Genomic DNA, 25526 nt, shown 5'->3' on the forward strand with positions numbered 1-25526 from the left:
TTATTGTATACACTTTATAACCACTGTACATACCATATATACAGTATAGTATACAATTACATTGTACAATATATACACACACACACACACACACACATATATATATAAATAGCACAATTCATAAAATCATGAAGATACAGGCCAGGAGCTTCAGTTAATGTTCATTTAAAATTCCAGTATGGAGAAAAAAATATGATCTCAGTGAATTTGAATCTGCCAAGACAGTTGATGCCAATATAGCTAGCTTAATTACTTCTGAAACTGCTGATCTCCTGGAATTTTCACACACCAGTCTGCACTGTTTACTCAGAATGATGCAAAAAAAAATCCATCCATGAGCAGCAGTTTTGTGGGTGGAAATACTTTGTTGATGAGAGAGGAAGGTGGAGAACAGCCAGACTGGTTCAAGCTGACAGAAAAGCTATGGTAACTCAGATTATTACTCTGTAAATCTGTGATAAACAGAAAAGCATCTCAGAATTCAGAACCTCATTGAACCTAAGATGGATGGGCTCCAACAGCAGGAGATCACATTAGGTCCCACGCCTTCCAGCTAAGAACAGAAAGCTAAGGTTATAGTGGGCACAGGCTCAAAAACCTGGACAGTTGAAGACTAGAAAAATGTAACCTGTTCTGTTGAATCTTGGTTTCTGCTGAGGTATGTAGATAGTAGGGTGAGAATTTGGACTTATCTTTGTGGTGAGATCGATAAACTTCAAAGTGAGTCAATAAAGGTAACCAGTAATAAGGTACAGGCTTTCCTCACAGACAGTGTGTTAGGGATTTGTCAGTTTTCTTCAGTGTTCTACTGTACTTTTGTTTCTGACTCCACCTTTAGATTGTTTTGGGCCTGTTTTGTGTCCTACAATGCTTCACGTAATTATGAAGCATTTTTGCGATTACAAATCAATTATTTTATAAGATTCATCATGGAACTTTTTGTATCTACCCAGGGTTTTTGATGGGATTTCCCCGTGAAGTGGACATTTTTGGAAATGCATTTGGGACTTACATACTCTGGGCCTCCTAGTCATAACACAAACAACAATGGGGATAACATAAAAGTTTTAAAATCTCAAACAGACTGTTTCATCATGACTTTCATAACAAAACCTTGGTTTTGTTTACTTTAATATTTTTGAATATTCTGAACATATTGTTTGGATGATTATTGTTATTTGTGATTACTGACATGCCACATTTATTTTTATAGTTTCCTTTATGGCTTTCATTTGCCATGTTCTTTAAAAAAATGCCTAAGGCACAGTCATATAAAGTGAAACATATTATCATCCTTTCTTTTCTCAATCTGTAATTTTACTGGTCTCACAAGCTGATAACAAATTAAAAAAATGTACGTTTGCCCTTAGCTCTAAAATAAAAATATTATACATCCCAAAGCTTTACAGAAATATTTGCTGTAATATTTACAAGGGAGGTCTCTGTGCTCCAAAGGAATGGTTTAAAATTCACTGTATGTGTGGATTCTGCACTTTCTTCTTTTATCTGTGAGTTTTTTTTTTTTTTTTTTGCAGGTACTCTGGTTTTATCCCATATCTTAAAAACATGCAAGCTAATTCAGTTTTAGACTATAATTTGGCCTTGGAAAATAAATAAATAAACTGGTCATGCATGGGTGTTGGTTAGCCCTGTAATAGACCAGGCTTGGCTTCTGCCTTGCACCCAGGATTGACTCTTGCATTGCATTAAATAATTTAAAAAATGAATGAATGGATATGGTTGCAAAGTTTGTTTGATTTTATCCTGTCATTTTTTTATTTTTCTCTGGAAATACTTAGTATTTCATCTACCATATACTGAAAATATTGTATATAAAGGGAATTTGAACATTTGTATACACATCTGTTATTTGTATACACATCCATTATTAACGGGCGCAAAGATAGATGCACTGCAGTTGACTTTTACTTACAACAAGCTCCTCATAGGGTATATTTTACAACATGAATGCATGCAGGCAGAATAATTCTGCTCATTACTTTCTGAGCAGAAAACATATAATTTTAGGACCACACTAAATTACAAGGTCCAGGCATTCCTGCTTCTTATCTTTTAGATGACAACTCAAGATATTATTTATGCTAGAAACAACAGATCAAAGGGGAAAAACATCTGACATTTTAGCCAATCAGGACAGGTGATGAGCTGTCATGCTGTTTTTGAAAGTATCAAGGGCCAAAGCAAGTTGTGAAATGAATGACAAAATAATACCACTAAAGCATGACAACTTCAACTTTTTTCTGAAATTTGCAAACAAAAAACAGTCTAGCATTATAAGTCAGGTGGTTTAATAATAGTTAAACGGTATACAAAGTGCACAGCAAAGAGCTAAATATCACAACATTCACTTGCAGTTGTTAAAATTGGTTGTGAAGATAGTTATCTGGGTATCAGGCCATTTAAATGAGCTCAGCAAAGAGCCAGGTATTGTGCGTTCCACATAAAACTTAACCTTTTCTCTGTCCAAAAAAAGAAACCTTCTTTATTTAGCCTCCTTAGAGTTAACACTGAGTGTCAAAATTCTACGTAAAAACAGTTAAGCCCGAGTGTCTCTCAGGTTAAGCCTTTATGAACTGGAGTACACCATTAAGTCTGAATAATCTTCAGGGCAGTATTCTGCTGCCATCTAGAGGATGAAATAACATAATTCTGCAAAAAAAAAATCATGAATATTTATATGTGTTTTGCCATTCTTTGGCAGCTCATCAATATTCATGAGTTGAGGGAAGCTTTCAACCAAAAAGCACTGTTTACGATGTAGCAACTGTCAATGTTTGTGTCAGTGGAAATGTGGAAGTCCCTAAAGCTTACACTGTGGTAGCCTACAATACCACAAGGGTTTGTTTCAATCAGGAGGACCAGGCACTGACATTTTACAGACTCGTACACAAGAAACATAAAAGATTTGGATGTAAAAGTCCGTAGGAACCAAGTTACCGAAGCTATTCTATAACATTTCAGTAATTATTTACTGCACTGATGCTGATCTTTCTGATCATAAAATAGGTCATTACAATAGCAATTGACAAGACGAATTCATAATTAATTGCAGAATTATGATATTTGAGGGTTCCTCTAGAGTGCACAATTTGTCTCAAAAACTAGTCAGCACATCGTCATCTCAAAATAGACTTAAGTTTCTAGTTTGGTATTTTTCTGTTCAGCCGTTTTAGCTCTAGACTGTCCTCAGGTGACACATACACACACACAGAGACAGACATTTATCTATCATCGAGATATCAACGTTTTCTGTATCAAGGGACCCTAAAACATCAAAATCCATCGAAAAACTGGAGTTTGAAGTTTTTGACAAATCTAAAGCTTTCAATCTTCTCCCAGAGATGACAAGTTATATTGGGGGAGTGTGCAAAGCATAAATATAAGAAAACTGTACAAAGAAAGTTGCTTCTACAGTCCCAGTTGTGATATTGGGCTGTGTGATGGTGACGTGTACTAAATCTGGATCAGTACAGCAGTGGGCAGCATCGGAGACTAAACATACCTTTCAACATTTGGTATTTATATGTTTCCATTATATGTAATAACATTTTTTTTTTAATTTTACAGTTTTGACTCGTTTTTCCAGGTGTAAACATAATGCTAAGGTGGTCAAAGGAATACTCAATCCAAAAATTCGATTTCTTTTTATTTTGTTGTTGCTTACCCCATATATTTTGTTGTGAAGGCTGCTAAAAATGTTTTAATATCATGATTTCATGCAGAATTGAGAGAGAAATTTATGACATAGCAGAACTTAATGGTGTCCAGTGCGGTACAATGGCAAATTGACATGTGGGTCATGCAACATGAGAAGAGTGAGTTTTTTTTTTGTTTTTTTCCCATGAACATTTTATACACAGTTTGCAATTGTACAGCACTAGACACCGCTGAGTTATGTCATAAAATGAATTCTCTTGATTCTACATGAAAACATGAAATTAAACATTTTTCTCAACATCCACTACAAAGCATGAAGGGTATGTAACATAAAAATTTTCAGGTGGTTTATTCCTTTACGTTAGGTGTCTTTTAGTAGATTCCAGGCATTGCATTCTCCAATGGCTGACATTTCCCACAAAACTTAATTCCAGGTCACAGACAGTGAGTTAGTTACCTTCAACTTTTCATTGCAACTAATTCTCAAATCAGAAGAGAATTTCTGACATTAATTACAGTTTCTCAATGTAGTAAAATGTACTTTATAGTATAAAAACTGTAATTAACCAAATCTAAAAAGGTTAATTCGGGAAAATGTAGAAAATGAAGTGTGTTTTGGCAGAGGACCAGGTCATTTATTTTCATTTACAACAGCACCTGCATGATGAAAACTGCTTGTTTTTTAAAAGCACTTACGGCATATGGGTAAAAGCAAGACTGAAACAAGTGTCACAATAGCACTACACATTTTGGCCTTATTTCATTTTGCAGAGATATTTTGATCCTCTGACTAAGAACAGTACAAATTTGTCATATTATTCAATTAAAGCCAAGTAGCAGTTCCTTATAAAGTGACTCTGTATGTATATTCTGCTACTTACAATGGGCTCAGGACCTCAACGTGTGCCTAATCTGGACCACACAAAAAAATTGTTCCTCACTAAATGAAAGTAAATAACACTAATAGGCAGAGAAAAACAATGAGTAATGATTTTCAGTTGAATCCTATTTAATATAAAATCAGACAATAAAATCTCATGTAGTAAGCAATTGGCAACGTAAGCAGCATTTTTGACTGATAAAATGAACGCTAAATCAAGTGGAACTTATTACATGTGCTCACATGCACTGTTCGCTACAACTGAATGACACTAGGAAACAAAATTGCATTTGAAAAGACCACAATGAGCCACGGTCTCAATAACATCTATGCGGCGAACACCAATACGAATTTAAATGGCAAACAGATATGGGCTTAGCTTTCGAAGAGATTCACGGATTTATTCTATTACCATTGTAGCTTGCTGTTAAGGTTGAATTTATGAAATGTGCAGTCCTTATCTCCAAAATAGTTTTATGAAACTAAATTTATAAGAATGTTGACAAAATATAGCAATTAAGAAGAGGACTAAACAAGTATGTGCAAAGCTCGGTACCAACTACATCAGTCTACCTGACAAAATGTGTTATTTAAACAATAATAAGCCAAATGTGAAAAAAAATGCATTGGCCCAAACAAACTTTAGTCCCAACTTCCATAGTATTTATTTATTGATTACAGTTTATAAAAAACAAATGTGTAGACTGACAAATATCCTAATAAAGAATAATTTCAGTGTAGGCAACAGAATGTGTTTTTAATAAAAAAAAAAACATTGGAAAATGCCAGGTTTAAAATAAAGAGAAAAAAATATACATATTATGAGTTTGGAGCCTGAAGGTGAACCTTATGAATAAAGATTTAGGATGCCTGGTGAGTAGACCCACTGTTGCCTAAAACCAGGCAAATGTCAGATAAGGTGCCTACCGTGTCTCTACAGTAAACATCTATAAAGTATAGAATGCCGTGTTTGTATAATTTTAAATTTTACATCAAAAGAAGGACAAAGTATGAAAAAGTCTGAAAAACAACTAAGGAACAACCTCTTGAAAAGAAGATGATTCTTTCTGGTCTAAGCAAACGTTTACTAAAAGTATGCCTTAAAGAAGCAAACAGTTCATATAAAACTAATTGTTAAATAGGGCACAGAGGCATAACGTGGTCTCTTGGTTAAGAAAAGGTATTCTGCAGGTATTGAAATATTTGTTTAAAGAGATCAAACTGTGTAAATACACCATTTTAACTCTGCATTTGTTTTAGACTTGCTAAGTCTAAAAAGAAAAGAAGGCACTGACAACATTTCCAGCTAAGGGTCAATATTACAGTAAGCGTTTGTAACAGGCAGCAACACAAAATCATTTCTTACCTGTGCATAATAGGGTGATGAAGACCTCATACTGTCCGGGTAGAAGCACCTGTTCAGAAGAAAAGAGATTGACAAATGAAACCCTCACACAGAATTGCTGCTCTCTGCAATGCCAGCCCGTATTACATTGTGGTCACACGAGAGAATAACAATTAATGTGGCAATAACCAAAACCCTGTTCTGTTTACATCTGGGGTTCCTTTTATCAGGAGTTTGCATGTTCTCCTGGTGTTCACTTCAGATCCTTCAGATCCTCTCACACTTTAGAAATTGTCAGGTTAAGTTTGGTAAAATGACACCTTTGAATTTATTGGGTGTAAGTGAGGGCAGGTGTAGGTGTATGATGGCATACTGGCTTTTCACTCAGTGTCGACTGGATGTTTCCTACTAAGCTTTAAATCTCAAAAAACAGACGGACTTGAGAAATGTCTGACTATTTTTGTACTTATTCTCTGTTTCATTCCTTAGGTTTGTTGCCTTGTAGTGATAATACTGCTTTTCAAAATAGCTCTAAAAACAATAAAACTTACACTTTCCAAATACTTATTTTGGACATTGAATGCTTCTGCTTTTATAATTTATTATAGGTGTTAATTCTCGTCTTTTTCTCTGTTCAGGGACACTAATTATTAGTATTAGTACTTTATTATCTGATAGTTATGGGTGAAATGACATCCATCGATTTACTGGACCCTTGCTTTTATTATTGGGCTCATGGGAAGCCACACTTGACGAAAGCAAAAATAAAACTTGGATAGTACACCCATCCATCTCATGCCACACTTACTTTAGATACTGTATTAAGCCAATTTAGAGTCACTAATAAATGTAAAGTTTCCAAAGAAAATTTACAAGGACATGGAAACAATGTGTAAATTCCTCAAAAACATTTACTAAATTGGGAAGGAGCCCTGATTCTTTGAGCTATAAGGCATAGGCCTAACTGTACAAGGACTCCTCATTGACCTGACAAAGTGTTTATTCATATATTTAGAATCACATGCATAATTTCCATGGAGGAGCTACGTTTCTGAAAAAAAAAACATTTTAATGCACAAGGCATGCCCAACAGTAATCATGACCATGTGCAAAAACTCAAGGCTACACTTGCAGCCTTATGCATGAAGAAGATAGAAAGAGGAAAGTGACGCCTTCTTTCTCTGTAAATTATTGAAACTCGATGAAAGTCACCAGCTGTGATCCCCATTCACTTAGTAAGGAGCTGAAGCCACTTTATCTCTAAAAAGTTGAAGGGGATAACCTCCCAGCCCATTGATGACTATGTGATGTGCTATTTATTAACTCACTGCAGTGACTCCACTGAACTGTACAGTATGCTAAAGGTAAGTGATAATCGTATTTTGTAAAAGGTGCACTACTTAGACTGGAGAGTGGATTTATGCTTTTAATTGTAGTGGCATGCACTAATCTTTTATAGATGCCCTGCTACAATATATTATGCTCTGCGGTTTTATACTTGTACACACAAAGAGGAAACCAAAATTATGCCAATAATCTACCTAAACAGAGTGAACATCCAATGACCCCAACTGAAGTAAAGTTATGCTGAGTAATATCATTATTGTCTCATCAGATTATGTATTTTTCTTAAACCATCTGAAATACAGTAAAGATTCTGAGTACATGGATGGATAGAAAGTGTCTAATTTATCTAGCTTAATTTCACTTATGGCTAAACAAAACTATCACACCAACCCTTAATTATATTGTATTGCTTCTTTTTTTTGTTCAAACTTTTCAAAGTCCTGTCACAAATAATCTAAAAATACAGGAAAACAACCAGTCACTCCCATGTAGATTGGTACCACACAATACAATAAAGGGGTTTAAATTTGAATATATAGCTCATCAATCACCTACATGGAGTGGTTCTGTAATTCTGCTTAAGCCAATCAAAAGAGCTTTCACCCCTGCCATGTAACTAAAAAAAATGTCTTTAGGGTTCTTCAAGAAATTAGATCACTTAAAAAAATGTTTGCTCCAAAAAGTCTGTAGAATTTCAAAAAAACGACCGGAAGCTGAAAGCTGTTTATTTAAGTGCAATTGATGGGTCCTGCAGTGTGTTTTACATTGCACCTAATAAATCTTTATTTTGCCTTCCTGAATGATGCCATTATCGTCTTGCTTCCTCTGCCACTTCCATAGTCAGACATTTTAAGAGGTAGCCTGCAGATGCTTCAGGATTACCACAGAGCAAAATACTGAATCCGACCCAAACGTGCTCCTTATAGGCTGCCTGTGATGGAATTTATCACAGATCCCTGCTGCTATGAAGCAGAAGAAGACTATGAAGGCTGAAGCATTTTAATACACAAAATATAAAAATATAAGCTTTATCCTGGAATGTGTGAAAGATATTTAACTGTACCCTTGGGAAAAGTCAATGAAAATGCAACACAAGTCCTTCATTTACAGTTGTTACTTACTCAGCTCAATTTTTCTGTAGGCTCTAAAAATGTCATACATTTTTAATTGTATAAAAAGGTGACAGAAGAAGACTTTAGTTTCCTTAATCAGCACCATGTTCCTAATTTTCCTCCTACCCTGTAAGTTTGATGCCTTTGTACGGCCCTTTCCAGTTCTCCTTCTATAACAGCCCATATTCTGGTACTGTATCTCTCTATGCTCTTCATACTGTGCTGGGAGACACAGCTAACCTTCTTGTGAGAGCATATAAGTGGACACATTGATATCCCTGAAGCTTAATTGACTTGGTGTCAACTATGATGATTAAGTGTCCCTTTAATTTTTTGACTGCATATATATATATATATATATATATATATATATATATATATATATATATATATGTATATATACTGTATATACTAGGGGTTTTGCCCCAGCTTTCGCTTCGCCAACCCCCACGTTGCCAATCCACTTCGCTTGCCAACACACTATGTGCCAGGATTTCACTTTAAATAAACAACAAATCTTTTAAATCTTGCGGATACACCTCTTCATGAAGAAACACTACTTTTCCCTGATGGCAACACAAATTAGACGATTTACAAGTCTCCGACTTAAAGTTTAAATCTGAAACCAATATATTTGATCTGTTTTCACTGTTCCATTATTTCACCGAGTAATAATTTCCGTTTGTTTGCGCTAATGCGTTCTTAACTATAATTTTTTGAGACTTTCGAATTTTAGAACTTTCATTATTTCTAACCTGCTCTGCATGTGTATCATGCCAACGTTTTTAAACCTCTTTACGACATTCTACTTTGTCATGTACTATTTGTCTTTTATTTTATGGCTCCGGGCATGGTTAAATCTCTTGGTAGAAAGTCTCATGGGATGTGAAAGTATCTCTCTGAAAAAGTCACGTCTCGCCCCAGGCTAAAAAGACTTGTATCATCACAGGATTTTTTTTTATTAAAATACAGATACATACAGTATATATGTAAAATATATATATATATATATATATATATATATATATATATATATATATATATATAGTGAGAGATGGCCGGCATTTTATCCTGGCCAACACCCCCAGGCTGCTAGATGGAGTCCTCTCTGCAACATGGAGGTGCCCCGAATTCCCGCAGAGCATCATGGACAATGGAGTTCAGCTTCACAGCTCCGCTGGATACCGTGGGGGCCGCCAGGGGATGCTGCAGGAAGGCACAGGGATTTATATTTTCCTTATAGCCTGGAAGTACTCCCTAGTCACGGGGACAGAAGAAGTGAAGTACTTCCAGGCTGAAGAAAAAGAAGAGTTTTCATCTGACCCGGAAATGCTATGGAATCACATGAACTGAAGGACAGAAGCACTTCTGGGTCGAGCACTATAAAAAGGACTGTGGGAAACCGAGCAGATTGAGACGAAGCTGCTGGGTGGAGAGGAGGATTGATTTATTGTGATTATTGTTTTATTATTGATTATTATTGAGTATTGTGGAGGTGGAGGTGCTTTGTGCACAGTATTGAAGAGATTAAAATTATTTCTGATACTTTTATGTGGTGGAGGGGCGACAGCGCCCCCTACTGTCACAATACATACATATATATATATGTGTGTGTGTACACTGTATTATCAGGCATGTAGGAGGATGTTGTATGGACCAAGTGAAGGCAATTCCACGGCAGGCCAGGGGGTGGAGGGGCATACTAAACCTTCTTCTGTTGTCTTAGCAGACCATCTGCGGGAAAACCTGTCTGACCCATCCTTGAAGACATCACTTTCCAGTTCCGGCGCTTGAAACAACCTCACGTCTGCTTCCGAACACCTAGGTGGAGATCACTTCTGGTTCCAGTGCCTAGACTGAGGTCACTTCCGGTTCCGGCACCTATGATGGCGTCAGAAGAAGGTCACTTCCGGTTCCCCTACGTCACTTCTGGTCTTCCCACCATCTTCCCAAACCACAATCAGTTCATGTCTGGACTCCAACCAAGACACTTTGTACCAAATCAACCCATTTGCAGCCAGGGATAATGAGTGGCTGCTCCAAACCTTTTTAAGTTTTTAAGTTGGATGGGGCCTGGAGTTTGATAGAGTAGTCCTATTTATGTTCTTAATTGCCACTCTGCCGGGAGAAGACCTCCCAGTTTTGTGGAGCTTCTGCCTGGCCTGGAAGTGCTTTATTCATGCTATAGCACCAGAAGTACTTACTTCATAGTCTGGCAAAAAAAGGAGCTCATTTGCCTGGGGCTTGGTTGCAACGTTCGCAGGTTGGATCATGCCCTGGAAACATTTTGGAGAGTTTTAGTCGAGACAGATGTGCTCGATATATAATTTTGAGTTGTATAATTGTATGCTTTGCGCATATGGAGCTCGAGTGAATACTCTGCATTGCTACTTTCCACTCCTTTTCTGATATATTAATTGAGAGATCTTTTTCCCAGTGTCCTCTTGGATCTTTGAAAGGAAGGGATTGTAAAATGATTTTATATATTGTCGAGATGGAGTCTAATTCCTTGAGATTGAGCAATATTTTTCCAGCGTGGATGAGGGTGCAAGATGAGAAAAATCTGGAAGGTTCTGTTTAACAAAGTTCCTGATTTGAAGTTAGTGAAAGAAATGTGTAGCTGGAATGTTAAATTTGGAATGTAATTGTTCATAGGATGCAAAGACGTTGTCTATATAAAGATCTCTAAGCAAGTTAATTCTAAATTTTTCCAGATATTAAAAACTGCATATGTTTGTGAAGGTTGAAAGAGGTGGTTCTTTGCAGGGTGCCACAGAAGAAGCTTCTCCGTCTTAAAATGCTTTCTACATTGGTTCCAGATTCTAAGTGAGTGGAGCACAATTGGGTTATTAGTGTATTGCCGATAACGTGTGTTTATTGGAGCACAGAGCAAGGAATACAAAGAAGTACTGCAGGATTTTACTTCTATTGTGGTCCAAGCCTGTGTATGTTCTTCTATTTGTGTCCAGGTTCTTATCGCCTGTATATTTGCTGCCCAGTAATAAAACTGGAAGTTAGGTAGAGCCATGCCGCCTTCTGCCTTTTGTCTTTGTAGGGTCGCTCTTTTGATGCGTGGATGTTTTGAATTCCAAATAAATGAGGTTATTGTTGAATCTAATTGCTTAAAGAATGATTTATTAATGTATATTGGTATGTTTTGAAATAAAAAGGAGCTTAGGAAGAATATTCATCTTAACAGTGTTAATTCTTCCAGCTAGTGTGAGATGAAGGGTTGACCATCTATGCAAGTCTTGTTTAATTTTTTCCATGCAGACGAAATTTTGTTGATAAAGAGCTTTATGTTTACTTGTGATGTTTACCCCTAGGTATTTAAACTGTTCTGCAATGATATGCTTGAGAATTCACTGGAAAGAGTACACTTTTATTCAGATTAATTCTGAGACCAGAGATCTTTTGAAATTCTGTGAGTGCTGCTAAGACTGCAGGCACAGAATTTTCTGGGTCCGATATATACAGTACCATGTCATCTGCATATAATGAGATTTTCTGTTCCAGTCCTTCTCTGCTAATCCCCTTTATCTGATCAGTATTTCGACAATGTATTGCCAGTGGTTCAATGGCAATGCAAACAGCAGTGGTGACAAGGGCATCCTTGTCTTGTGCCACGTTCTAGTTTAAAGTAGTCTGAGCAAATGTTATTGATGCAAACTGAAGCTTCTGGGTTAGTATACAGTAATTTAATCCATGCACAAATGTTCGGGCCAAACCCAAACTTCTCCAAAATAGTAAAAAGGTATTTCCATTCAATCATGTCGAATGCTTTTCTGCATCCAATGATAATAATATTTCTGGGGTGTTTGATTTAGTTGGTGAGTATATTACATTAAACAGGCGTCAAGATTTGAAGATAAGTGTCGGCCCCTAATAAATCCAGTTTGGTCTTGTGATATTACGAGGGAGCACTTTCTCCATCCTTCTAGCTATGATTTTAGAGAGTATTTTAACGTCGTTATTCAGAAGTGAAATTGGTCTGTATGATGCACATTGTAATAAGTCCTTATTTTGTTTTGGAAAGACAGTGATTAGTGCTTGGCGAAAGGTTTGTGGAAGAGATTGGTTATCTCTGGCTTCTGTAAATGTTGCTAATAGGAGGGAGCTAGCTGAGCGGAGAATTTCTTGTAAAACTCTGCAGGGTAGCCATCAGGGCCTGCTGCTTTTCCACCTTGGAGTGACTTTATAGCATCTAGTAGTTCTGATAATGCCAGAGGTTTATCAAGTTCCTCCACACTAAAAGCGTCAATTTGTGGTATCTGTAATGTATCCAGAAATGCATTAGATTGTATATTGTCTTCTTTAAACTCAGTAGTATATAGGGATTTATAGTAGTCTCTGAAAGTGTGCATTATATTTTTGTGTTCGATGATTTTATCTCCGTTAGTGTTAGTGATTACCGAGATTGCGTTGCGCACTTCTTGCTTGTGAATTTGTTGAGCTAAAAGCTTATTAGCTTTCTCTCCATGTTCATAATAATGATGTCTGGATTTGTAAATTAGTTGTTCAGTTTCTTTAGTTGTCAAGAGGTTTAATTCTGAGTGTAGAGCCTGCCTCCTCTATGTAGAGTCTCGCTTGGTAGTCTGGCATGTTCTTCATCTATTTTAGTAATTTCGCTTTTTATCTCTGCTACTTTCTTGCTTCGGATTTATTTCTGTGGGAAAGATATGAGATAATCTGTCCTCTTAAGAAGGCCTTAAGAGTTTCCCAGAGTATTCCTGCAGAGATCTCAGGGGATGTATTTGTCTCTAGAAAGAATTTGATTTGTTTGGATATAAATTCAGTACAATTCTCGTCAGCTAATAGAAGCGGTTGAGGCCATCTGCGGGTGAGTGTATGGGGCTTAGTAATTTCAGCTCCAAGATCATAGGTGCATGGTCTGAAATAACAATAGCATCGTATTTACAAGATTTAATCTTAGGCAAGAAGTTATTATCTATAAAGAAGTAATCAATCCTTGAGTAGCAATGATGTACTGGTGAGTAGAAAGAATATGTTCTTGAATTTGGGTTTAAAACCTCCAGGGATCTGATAAGTTGTGATCAGTTATAAACTTTGTAATTATCTTTGCGGTGTTAGTTGCGTTCCCCTGTGGAGGAAGTCTTATCTAAAAGTGGATTTAAAACACAATTAAAGTCCCCAGCCATTATAACTTTATGAGTGTTCAGATTGGGAATGGATGCAAATAAATTTTGTATAAATTCCTTATCATCAACATTAGGTGCATAAACATTTATCAAAATCATTTTACAGTTAGATAAGTCTCCCATGACCATTACATATCTCCCTTCAGGATCCAATACTACATCTGATGCTACAAATGGTACTGTTCTATGTATGAGAATTCCCACCCTCTAGTTTTCTTCGTAAAACTAGAATGGAACATTTGACCAGTCCAGTCTTTAAGTGGGTTTCCTGTAAAAATACTATCTTAGCATTTAGACCTGTTAGGTGAGAAAGTACTTTCTTTCTCTTTAATTCGTGATTCAGGCCTTTAACATTCCAGCTTACGAAGTTAACTGTCCCATCATGGAGACACTGATTCTGAGTTTTTGATGTCATTTTAGTCTTAACTGGAAGTGAAATAGTTTAGGTCTTAATTTCCTATTTCCCCCAAGAGTTGTTGCCATGCAGCTTATTATTACGTTGATAGTTATAATTATAAAGATTGAGATGATAGATTAGATATAGATCAAGCCTGCTCTCTTTCTCCCCCCCCCCTTAACCAACCACCCTCCCTTTTTGCCTCCCCAAGTGAGGCTAAAACCCACTTCACACAGTCCCAGTCCTCTGACATACCCAAAGACAGAGCACGTCCAAAGCACAACAAGCCCCCATGCAGTGTTGCTTTAGGGTAAAAGATAGAGATATCTGTTACCAATATAGTCTTTAAAAAAAAAAAAAAAAAGAATTTTGCACTTAAAATATATATATAGTCTTCAGCAATTTTAGTGCATTAAGATGATACACCCAGATAATAAATCCAGGTGATGGTGTTAAAGATATGTCCAGAGAATATATGCTGATAAAAAACCCGTATTTTAAAACGAATAGATCAGACAGTAGATTATTAATCCTAGCTTTATCATTTATCATTTACCGCCATGACTCACTATTATGTATCAGAATAGTCCCGGGATCAGCTTTCTTAATTCATTTTCTGCTTCTTCCTTGCTAGCGAAGACATAGAAATGACCTTGCCATTCCACTTTCAGTTTTGCCGGATACAGGAGGCTGTATTTGACACTGGCTTGCCGTACCGCTGTTTAATATTATAGAAGGCTGCGTTTAATAGCTGTTGCTGGAGAGAAGTCAGGGAAGATACGAATGTGGTTATTTTCATACAGTGGTGTGAAAAACTATTTGCCCCCTTCCTGATTTCTTATTCTTTTGCATGTTTGTTACACAAAATGTTTCTGATCATCAAACACATTTAACCATTGGTCAAATATAACACAAGTAAACACAAAATGCAGTTTTTAAATGATGGTTTTTATTATTTAGGGAGAAAAAATCCAAACCTACATGGCCCTGTGTGAAAAAGTAATTGCCTCCTGAACCTAATAACTGGTTGGGCCACCCTTAGCAGCAATAACTGCAATCAAGCGCTTATGCGATAACTTGCAATGAGTCTTTTACAGCTCTGGAGGAATTTCGGCCCACTCATCTTTGCAGAATTGTTGTAATTCAGCTTTATTTGAGGGTTTTCTAGCATGAACCGCCTTTTTAAGGTCATGCCATAGCATCTCAATTGCATTCAGGTCAGGACTTTGACTAGGCCACTCCAAAGTCTTCATTTTGTTTTTCTTCAGCCATTCAGAGGTGGATTTGCTGGTGTGTTTTGGGTCATTGTCCTGTTGCAGCATCCAAGATCGCTTCAGCTTGAGTTGACGAACAGATGGCCAGACATTCTCCTTCAGGATTTTTTGGTAGACAGTAGAATTCATGGTTCCATCTATCACAGCAAGCCTTCCAGGTCCTGAAGCAGCAAAACAACCCCAGACCATCACACTACCACCACCATATTTTACTGTTGGTATGATGTTCTTTTTCTGAAATGCTGTGTTCCTTTTACCAGATGTAACGGACATTTGCCTTCCAAAAAGTTCAACTTTTGTCTCATTAGTCCACAAAGTTATTTTCCCAACAGTCTTGGCAATCATTGAGATGTTTCTTAGCCAAATTGAGATGAGCCCTAATGTTCTTTTTGCTTAACAGTGGTTTGCATCTTGGAAATCTGCCATGCAGGCCGTTTTTGCCCAGTCTCTTACTTATGGTGGAGTCGTGAACACTGACCTTAATTGAGGCAAGTGAGGCCTGCAGTTCTTTAGACGTTGTCCTGGGGTCTTTGTGACCTGTCGGATGAGTCGTCTCTGCTTCTTGGGGTAATTTTGGTCGGCCGCCACTCCTGGGAAGGTTCACCACTGTTCCATGTTTTGCCATTTGTGGATAATGGCTCTCACTGTGGTTCGCTGGAGTCCCAAAGCTTTAGAAACGGCTTTATAACCTTTACCAGACTGATAGATCTCAATTACTTCTGTTCTCATTTGTTCCTGAATTTCTTTGGATCTTGGCATGATGTCTAGCTTTTGAGGTGCTTTTGGTCTACTTCTCTGTGTCAGGCAGCTCCTATTTAAGTGATTTCTTGATTGAAACAGGTGTGGCAGTAATCAGGCCTGGGGTGGCTACGAATTGAACTCAGGTGTGATACACCACAGTTAGGTTATTTTTTTAACAAGGGGGCAATTACTTTTTCACACAGGGCCATGTAGGTTTGGATTTTTTTTTCTCCCTAAATAATAAAACCATCATTTAAAACTGCATTTTGTGTTTACTTGTGTTATATTTGACTAATGGTTAAATGTGTTTGATGATCAGAAACATTTTGTGTGACAAACATGCAAAAGAATAAGAAATCAGGAAGGGGGCAAATAGTTTTTCACACCACTGTATATAATATCTTCCTTGTTTGAGTGCCATCATCTCTAGCTTAAATGATAATCGTTCAAAACAAACTATAAAAGATCTTGGCCGGGGTCTGACGGTGTTTGATCCGCGTACGCGGTAAACCGCTGCTATCTCAGATTCTGCTTTAAAGTCGCCCCCGATTATTTTAGAAAAAAGTTCAGCTGCGGATTTCGCAGGGTTTGAACGTTCTCGATTCTCCGGCAGACCTTCAATTCTGACATTATACCTTCTACTCCCATCTTCTAAAGCAGCCAGTCTGTCTCCAAGTTTTTCTTGGAGTTTTTGCATTCGGAACTGAAATTTACTGTTCTTTCCTCGGCACTGGCAGCTAAATGTTCGGCCATTTCAATCCAATCCGTGAATGTCTCCTTGAAATCCTCCAATTGATCAGTAAGCGAGCTCAGTTTAACCGAGTTTTCCTGAACGCGCTCTTCAGTTTTACCCAGCACCTGTCGAAGCTCAAGTTGCACCTCTTGTCGCAGCCTTTCATTTGCTTGTTGGAATTCCTGTTGCAGCCATTCATTGGCCTGTTTCATCTCCTGTTTCAGTCTCTCAAGTGCCTTTGCCGTTGCTTTTTCATTAGCCTTCTCGCTTTTCTTTATATCTTGCGTGAGCTCAGCGAGCAACACCTTCAGTTCAGATAGTTCAATTGTGCCTTCTTGTACCATAGATGAAGCAGCAGACTTTGCTGAAGCTGGTGCCCCCGCTGCTCCAGGCTCGCGTAATTGCATAATTGAAGCTGCGGACTTCCCGGCCCTTTCCAGTTTCAGGTAATCTTCTCCAGTCGGCGAGCTATCCACATCTGCACTCACGATCGCACCTTCGCTCCCCTTTTCGCTCTCAGCCGGCGACGATGTAGCGGACCGTGGTCCCGAGAAGTCTGTGCTTTTGCCCATCTGATCCAGGTCTGTGTCTGATAGGCCGTATCTTGAACTGGGGCTTGCTGATCGTAGCTTGGATGTAGCTTTAGTTTTCATTCTTTCGAACCCCCTTCTTGTTGGCCATGTTTATATGTGCTTACATATACTGTAGCAGTCCCTCTCGGGTTGAATAAATACAGGATATCTCGGAATAATAAGCAAATAATATGAAAAATAACACCACTGCTAGCAGGGCTCCACTTCAGACGTCCATCTCTCGCATCGGACTAGACCAAGTTTTTGTTAACTTAACCTTTCTTTTAACCTCTGTTAATTTGTTGCTTTTGTACCATTTCAAGCCATTAACTGCTTAAAATAAAAAACAAATAGAAATATTGATGTGTTTTAAAAGTTTTGCCCAGTAGTGATTAGTACACTTCTGATAGTCAAACCTTGTGCTGTACATTACGGTATGTCACACACGTGCGAATAGGAGGACGTTGTGTGGACCAAGTAATGGTAATTCCACGCCAGGCCAGGGGAGGGCGCGGTGCATTAAACCTTCTCTTGCTATCTCTGCAGACCAGCCACGGGAAAACCTATCTGAATCAGGAACGTCACCTCCAGTTCCGGCGGCCAGGAAAACGTCACTTCCTGTTCCGGCACCCAGGAAAACGTCACTTCCAGTTCTGCCGCCCAGGAAAACATCACTTCCAGTTTTGCTGCCCAGAAGATTGTCACTTCCGGTCCCGGCTCCCCGACTGATGTCAGAGAAACATCACTTCCAGTTAACATACGTCACTTCCTGTTTGACCATTTAAAACAGCCATCTTTTCAAACCTTGATCAGTTCTGTTTTGGACTTCGTACTGGCAACATCACTGCATGAACTTAAAAGAATCCTTTGCAGCTAGGAATATTATACGGATGGCTGCCCCAAACCTTTTATACGTGCGTCGAGTTGCTTCATTTCACAGGTAAAACTTACAACATGTGCACTCCAAGCTATAAAACATGCATGATTTGCCAATGCCAGTGCATCAGGAAGCACACACACGATACTGAAGCACTAGACATTGTGTGGATAGCACAATCACAAACAGGGATACAACCCCAAGATAACTCACAGACATTGTGTCTGCTGCAACCTGCAATCACATCCTTGCAACTCTAAACGACCCCCTTAAAAACTTTACCTTTAAACAAAGACTACTGTGGCATTATAGGAAGTCAGTTATTTTCTGCAATCAGCTTCCATTCAGGAAAGAGTGTTGTTGTTCTCTTTCTTTCTCTCTCTTTTCATATATAAAGAAGATGCATTTGAATTTTATTAAATCAAAGAAAGCAGAAACAGAGTCAAGCTTTATTGAAGAATATTTTTTTCTGCACATATCAGTATATACATACGCATTCTGCAATGAGAGAGCCGATATTATGCTCAGAAATCCAATGTGTGATCATAACTGATTTAAACTATATATTGTATGAGCACACTGCTTAAATCTGAAGATGACACTACAATAAGTGGCTCATCAGATATCATAGAGTTAACAAAATCTCCATAACTTAGGTTGGGATGAAAAGGATAACATACAATATCCATGCAGAGTAACGGGCATGGATTAGAACCCAATTTCTTGGATGTGTTAGGCAGCCACACTAACCACTATGCCACCACAGCACTCTCCATTTGTATGTTATCATTTTAATTTTGCCTGGTTTTGATTTAGCAAGGAGTGAATTTCTCACGTTTCCTGCCAGAAAAACCAGACATTTTACAGCCTCCTGAAATGTTTGGCTGGGTACTTGGACAGCATTAAGTCTCCAGCTCTTGCATTATTTTAATGATTATGCCTCAGGTACTAACATGCTGTTTATATCTAAAAAGTTAAACTTGCTTAATTAAGTTTACACATACATTTTTAAATGCCTCTGAATTAAAACAGGTTCCTTTCCAAAATATTTATTGAATCATTTGATGGCAACAGCCACTGGCAAAACAAGGATTTTTTAAAATCTCATTTTAAATTTTCTCTAAGATGAAGATTACAGCGCTCAACCAGTATGCCACAGAAGCTATTAAAATTGCTTGTTGAGCTGTGTAGAAAAGTTTAAAATTGACAGCATTGCGTATATAGTGGATTCAGACTTTTATTCACATTTTACTACATTGACACACCTTCTGCTAAAATCATTTAAACTAATTTTTCACCACATCAAGCAGCAATCAGAACACAGGATGATAAAGCATAAAAGGAGTTAAGAGGTTTTTTAAACTTTATTAATCCCGAAGGAAATGACTTGGCTTTTTCGACATACCCCTTGAGGTCAGAGCGCAGGGTCAGCCATTGTACAGGGCCCTTTGGAGCAATTGAAGGTTAAGGGCCTTGCTCAAGGGCCCAGCAGATTAGGATCTCTTTTGGCAGTGACGGGGATTTGAACCAACAACCTTCAGGATACCAGCACAGATCCTTAGCCTCAGGGCCACTACTCTGCCACTTTTGCAAGATTATTACAAATAAAAAAAATCTGCAATATCCCATTGACACAACTTTTTGCTATGACAATTGAAATTTGGCTCAAGTGAACCCCATTCTATTGGTCATCACTTAGATGTTTCTACACCTTGTTTGGTGTTGATCTGTGGTCTATTCAATTGATTGGTAATAGTTAGAAAAGGCACACACCTGTCTATAGACAATCCCACAGTTGACAATCTGTATAGGAGCAAAAAGCAAGTTTTTGAGGTCGAAGTTATTGCTTGGTGAGCTTAAAGACAGGATTGTGTCAAGGCACAGATCCAGGGAAGGCTACAAAAAATTATGTTTAACACTGAAGGTTCCCAAGAGCACAGTGGCCTTTTTAATTCTTAAATGGAAGAACTCTGAAATAACTACGACTCTTGCTAGAGCTGGCCACTGGCCAAACTGAGCAATCATGGAAGAAATGCCTTAGTACGAGTGGTGATCATAAACCCACTGATAACTCTGACTAAGCTTCAGAGGACTTGCATGGAGATGGGAGAAACTTCCAGGAGGACAACCATCACTGCAGCACTCTAATGGATCTTGGCTTTTTCTTGGCTCAGTTAAAAAAAAAAAAATTGAAGTCCACTTGGAGTTTGCAAAAAGGCAGCTAAAGGACTCTTAGACTATGTAAAACAAGATTCTCTGGTTTGACAAAATAAAGATTAACATCATGCCTGGAGGAAACCTCTGCAATAAAATTCCAATGGTAAAGCATGGTGGTGTCAGGATCATGCTGTGTTTTTCAGCAGCAGGACTTGGTGGATTAGACAGGGTTGAGGGAAAGCAAAAAGGAGCAACGTACAGAAATTCCCATAAAGAAAACCTGCTTCAGAGGACTGGGTCAAAGGCTGGCTTTCCAAAAGGGCAATTCCACGCATGAGCGTCATTGGATCATCCAATTGAGCTCTTCTGAAGTATGTACAACCACTCCAGGTTGACAGCGGGTACTGGTGCTAACCTTCTCCTCTTCTATTCCATCATACAGTGAGGGCAGTTGACTCTTCCGGTCCCCCAGCTATATACACCGTGGTTTTTGGAGGGATACTAGATACAAAAGCACACCACAGGATGAAGCTCCTTCCCACAGTAACTAAAGCAGGCCTTGTTAGCTGAGAAAGGTTGCTGAAGCAAGGAAACCCTTATTTGCATTTGTTTTGGCACCATTGAGTGCAACTTTTATTTATAACTTTCTTTTGATTAAATGGGACAACTGGGTTAGGCACCCCAACATTTCAACTTGTGGACCTGCAATCCTTCTATTGACCATGACAATGACCCTAAGCACAAAGCAAAGGCAACATAGGATTGGCTTAGGGACATCTCTGGGAATGTATTTGAATTGCACAGCCAGATCCCAAACTTGAACCCAGCTGAACATCTCTGGAGAGACCTGAAAATTTCTGTCCACCAATGGTCTCCATCTCTCCTGCTGGAGCTTCAGAGGATTTGCAGAGAAGAATGGCAGAAAATCTCCAAATCAGGGTGAGCAAAGCTTGTCATGTCATACCCAAGAAGACTACAGACTGGAATTGTACCAAAGGGGCTTCAATTATGTATTAAAGGGGGTCTGAATACTTATGCCAAAGTGATATTTCAGATTTTATTTTTAATAAATTCACAAAAGTTTCTAAAATATTGTTTTCCTTTTCTTATTCAGGGGTATTCAGTGTTACCTGATGACCAGAAAAAAAATTAAACAATTTTAAAACAAGGGTGAAACATAGCAAAATGTGAAAAAAGTGAAGGGGTCTGAATACTTTCTGGATCCATAGTATATGTGTGTGTGTGTGTGTGTTTGATTCCCGAGTGCATTTCTTCCATTGTACATTTGGACCCTAAATACATTTTGCTTTACAAATGACTACATACTGTGTTACAGAATTATTGCTTTCATTTTATCAAGCGCACCACTTGTGACTTCTTGCTGTCTTAGACATGCCAGGCACTGAGCAGTATTGGCAAATATGGGGCTTTAAAGACAGATAATCTATGAGGCCAACATTATCAAAAGTAAAAATACATAAATGGCTACCTCCCATTAATTTCACTCCTGATGATATCTTTTGCCCACTCACGTTAACTTAAACCTGACCAAACGTGTTACTGAACTAATATGGGAGACGCTGACTCTAATATGTAGGTACTTTGATTTCTTTCATTGCTTTCCTAAGTTATTTTTAAAATGAAATAAAGATTGTGAGTGCAGTGAATAAAAAAAACTGTCATAATTGTGTCAACTACCAAAGAAATCACACTTCATTGTGGCCATTTTGCGTTTTGAAAGACATATCGGGGTTAATTAACAATTGCTTGTATTATGGGGTGTGTTCTCTTATCCAACCTGTTTTTCAAGTTTTTTATTAATTTTGAGGCACCTGTTTTTCCCAGACAAGCCTATGTGTGTTATTAAAAAAAGTGTTTTGTTTTCAGACTGCTAGATGTTTTTTAGTTCAGCATTAAGCTATGTGGCTTAAAAAACAGCAAGAATGGGGTCTTTATCAGACTGCTTTAAATGTTCATTACAGATCCCTTCGCCACCAGAAGAAATTCAGTAACAGCCCATTGTTTAAATCCTTAAAAGCTGAACGATGCTTTTTGGAGGGCTAACTGAGCATGTGTGTGAAAATAGTTTGACCAAAGGCACTGCAGAAGTAAGCAAGAAATTGGAAGTTGAGCACCAAATACTTTGCAGACATATCCTGTTCATTTTGACTTTAGAAATGTGAATGTTGTTAAAGTATTTGGTTAACTGTCAATCCTAAGACATTCAAAAATTATATTTTTGAATCATAACCATATCACATTATGCATATTGAACCAGGTGTTCCATCATTTTGTTCCTGTGTGTCGACATTCAAGCCAAATTTAACTACCTAAATTAATAAAAAAAACAAAAGAATTAAATAAACAAATACATATAAAGGCTGTCATCTTTGCCTCCTAAAAAATGATTGTCATTGCTGTCTGAAACTATAATAGCAGAAATGCACATTTAGTGAGGCTTTATGTCTTGGAAACAGCAAATCGTAGCACAGTTGTTAAGGTCATGAGAGTGTGTGCACTAATTCAGATAGTAACCTTATACCACCAAGTGCCATCTGCCCAGATGCTCTGCACATCTTTCCTGCTGAGTCACATATGCTGTTGACATTCACAGAAGTGGTTTGAGCCGCCGATCAGATACAGAAATAGTCCGTGAGTCAGGGAAGCAGGCAGAGAAAGGGCATGACGTCAAACTACCAGGAGGATAAACTCTCTAAAAGCAAGGCCTCATCTAGTAAGTGACTGAATGCGTATGTTTGATTAAATAATAAAAGGATAAATACCAGACAATTTCTGAGCACCAGTTAGGAAAGGCGTCTTCAATATATCGGTAAAAAAAGACAAACCAAGAAAGGAATTCAATTAATCACACAGACAAAACTTGTTATGAAAACTCGCTGCTAACATGTAAGAACACGGCCCACACCTCAACTGTTATGCACTAGCCATCCGTCCACCTGTTAATCCCCTTCTTCTCTGCTGGAAGCTTTAGCTGGTAACACCGGTGGGAGTCAGCCTTGGATGGGCTGCCACCCCATTGCATACTCACACACACACACAGTCACTCATATATGATTATAATAATCATGACTTTAATCATTTTGTCACCTGTTTAATTCTGAGCAGAGCCGCAGACAAGCTGGAGTCTAACCCAGGTTGCATGGGGTACAAGGCAGGAATAAACTCTGCACAGGACGCCAGTCCATCACAGGCAAAACACACACACACACACCCAATTTAGCACTGCCAATTCACCTAACATGCATGTCTTTGGACAGTGGTACGAAACCCACACAGACACTGGGTGAACATGCCAACACCATGTAGGGATGACCTGGGAAGTGAACCCTCTTCTCCTTACTCTGAGACAGCAGCGCCATTGTGTTCCACCCTTAATCATTTTTACTATTACAAATGATTCAATATTATTTTACCCTTTATTAGCTACTATTACTGCGGTGGGCTGCCGCCCTGCCCAGGGTTTGTTTCCTGCCTTGAGCCATGTGTTGGCTGGAATTAGCTCCAGCAGACCCCCGTGACCCTGTAGTTAGCATATAGCGGGTTGGATAATGGATGGATGGATAGTTACTATTATTTTATTTATTATTATTAAAATGTTTGTTTATCAATCAGATTACAAAATGGTAAGAAAAACGTCTGAATTAAATAGAACAGAAATGGTTGACTTCACCAACCCTCAGCTCCCAGTTTAGCCACAATTTATGTATTTCAAGCATATTTATGAATTATGATATTTATACTGTATCAACTTCATTTTTCAGTCATGGCTATTCTGAACCCAGAGCAGTCTTTGTGCTAATCAAGTGAACTTTGAATCAAAACTATTTAAGTATTTGTAATCCATCTAAGAGAGTTGTTTTTCTAAATGTGGTTCTATCTAGTAGTACTGGGTTAGCCATTATGGATGCAATGAGAAGTCAAGCAAAATGACACCTTTTATTGTCTAACTGAACAGATTACAATATGCAATCTGAAGAAGGGGCCTGAGCGGTACTAGTGTACAAAAACGGGTGGCAGTGAAACTTCCCCCACGGAGCCCAACACTAGAACGGGTAGGGGGAAACCTTAAATTTCTATAATTTTTTTTTATCCCAATAAATATGTTATGAATTTGTCAAAACAATTGTACATATGTATTTCTATAATATTCCAATTTCTGTAAATTTCTCTCTATTTTTTTATCCCAATAAATATGTTATGAATTCGTCAAAACACTTCTTTAGTACACAACTACCACCTGAGCTGCCTCGAAGCCTTGCCTATTGTAATCTGTTCAGTTAGCCAATAAAAGTTGTCATTTTGCTTGACTTCTCATTATATGTGGTTGTATAAATCAGACAGTCTCCACCAGGAAAGATAGTATATAAGTGCCAGGTGATGTAGAACGTGTGGCCTTTTAATCCATCCATTCATTTTCTTTACCTGATTATCCAGGGCAGGGTTACAGAGAAGCCGGAACAAACATTGGTCACATGGCACATACACACACATACACACTACTGTATATCACCAATTCACACATGGGCAGAACATGCAAACGCCACACAGTGACATGAAATGCTGCTCACCTGATTATTTAGCATGGAATTAACAGCAAAATAAGAAGATTAAAGTAATCATTTTGGCTCAACTTAGCATCAGCGTTGTTATATATTGATTTTACAAATACATCCCTCTTGTTAACAATAATAGGAATTTTAGAAAATAAACTTTTTATTGACATATATTTGAAGTACTGTATATACAATTAGGACGGACTGATTTTGATTAAATGAAGTAAACCTGACAGATACGTAGGACTACTGTGGTAAGCCACAGTATCATTAATTGATGCCAAGAACACATTTTAAGGGGAACACTAAGTTTAAAATCAGTGGTTTGAATCCCACTATCCTCTCCATTTATGTGAGTTTGAATGCGTTCTCTGTGCTCACATGGGGTTTTTCTCAACGGCACTCCTACTTCCTCTCTCATTCCAAAGACAGACACATGTTTCAGTTGATGGCTGACTGCAATTTGTCTTTGTACCTGAGTGTGCACTGTGATGGAATGATACTCCAATCAGGTTTATTTCCTGCCTTGCTCAATAATGGATGGGTTCCAGGGCTGATTTTTAAAAAAAATGGATGAATATCACTTGTTGCACAGTGGCAACCTTCCTGTAAGTAGACCAGGGTTTGTGTCCCTGTCCTCCCTGAGTGGATTTTGCATGTTCTCCCTCCAGGTGCTCCAG

General features: G+C 38.1%; 1 protein-coding gene across 2 annotated transcripts in view; it reads right to left on the reverse strand.

Annotated features, from left to right (window-relative positions):
* ipcef1 (interaction protein for cytohesin exchange factors 1) overlaps window positions 1-25526 on the reverse strand; it is a 307632-nt gene that overhangs the window by 135873 nt on the left and 146233 nt on the right. For both annotated transcript variants that reach the window (XM_039748169.1, XM_039748168.1), the window contains exon 15: window positions 5925-5973. In XM_039748169.1, the coding sequence (XP_039604103.1) occupies window positions 5925-5973 (49 nt within the window). The remainder of the gene's footprint in view (window positions 1-5924; window positions 5974-25526) is intronic.

The sequence above is a fragment of the Polypterus senegalus genome, chromosome 3 (assembly GCF_016835505.1).
Source record: "Polypterus senegalus isolate Bchr_013 chromosome 3, ASM1683550v1, whole genome shotgun sequence".
In the NCBI taxonomy this organism is placed as follows: Eukaryota; Metazoa; Chordata; class Cladistia; order Polypteriformes; family Polypteridae; genus Polypterus; species Polypterus senegalus.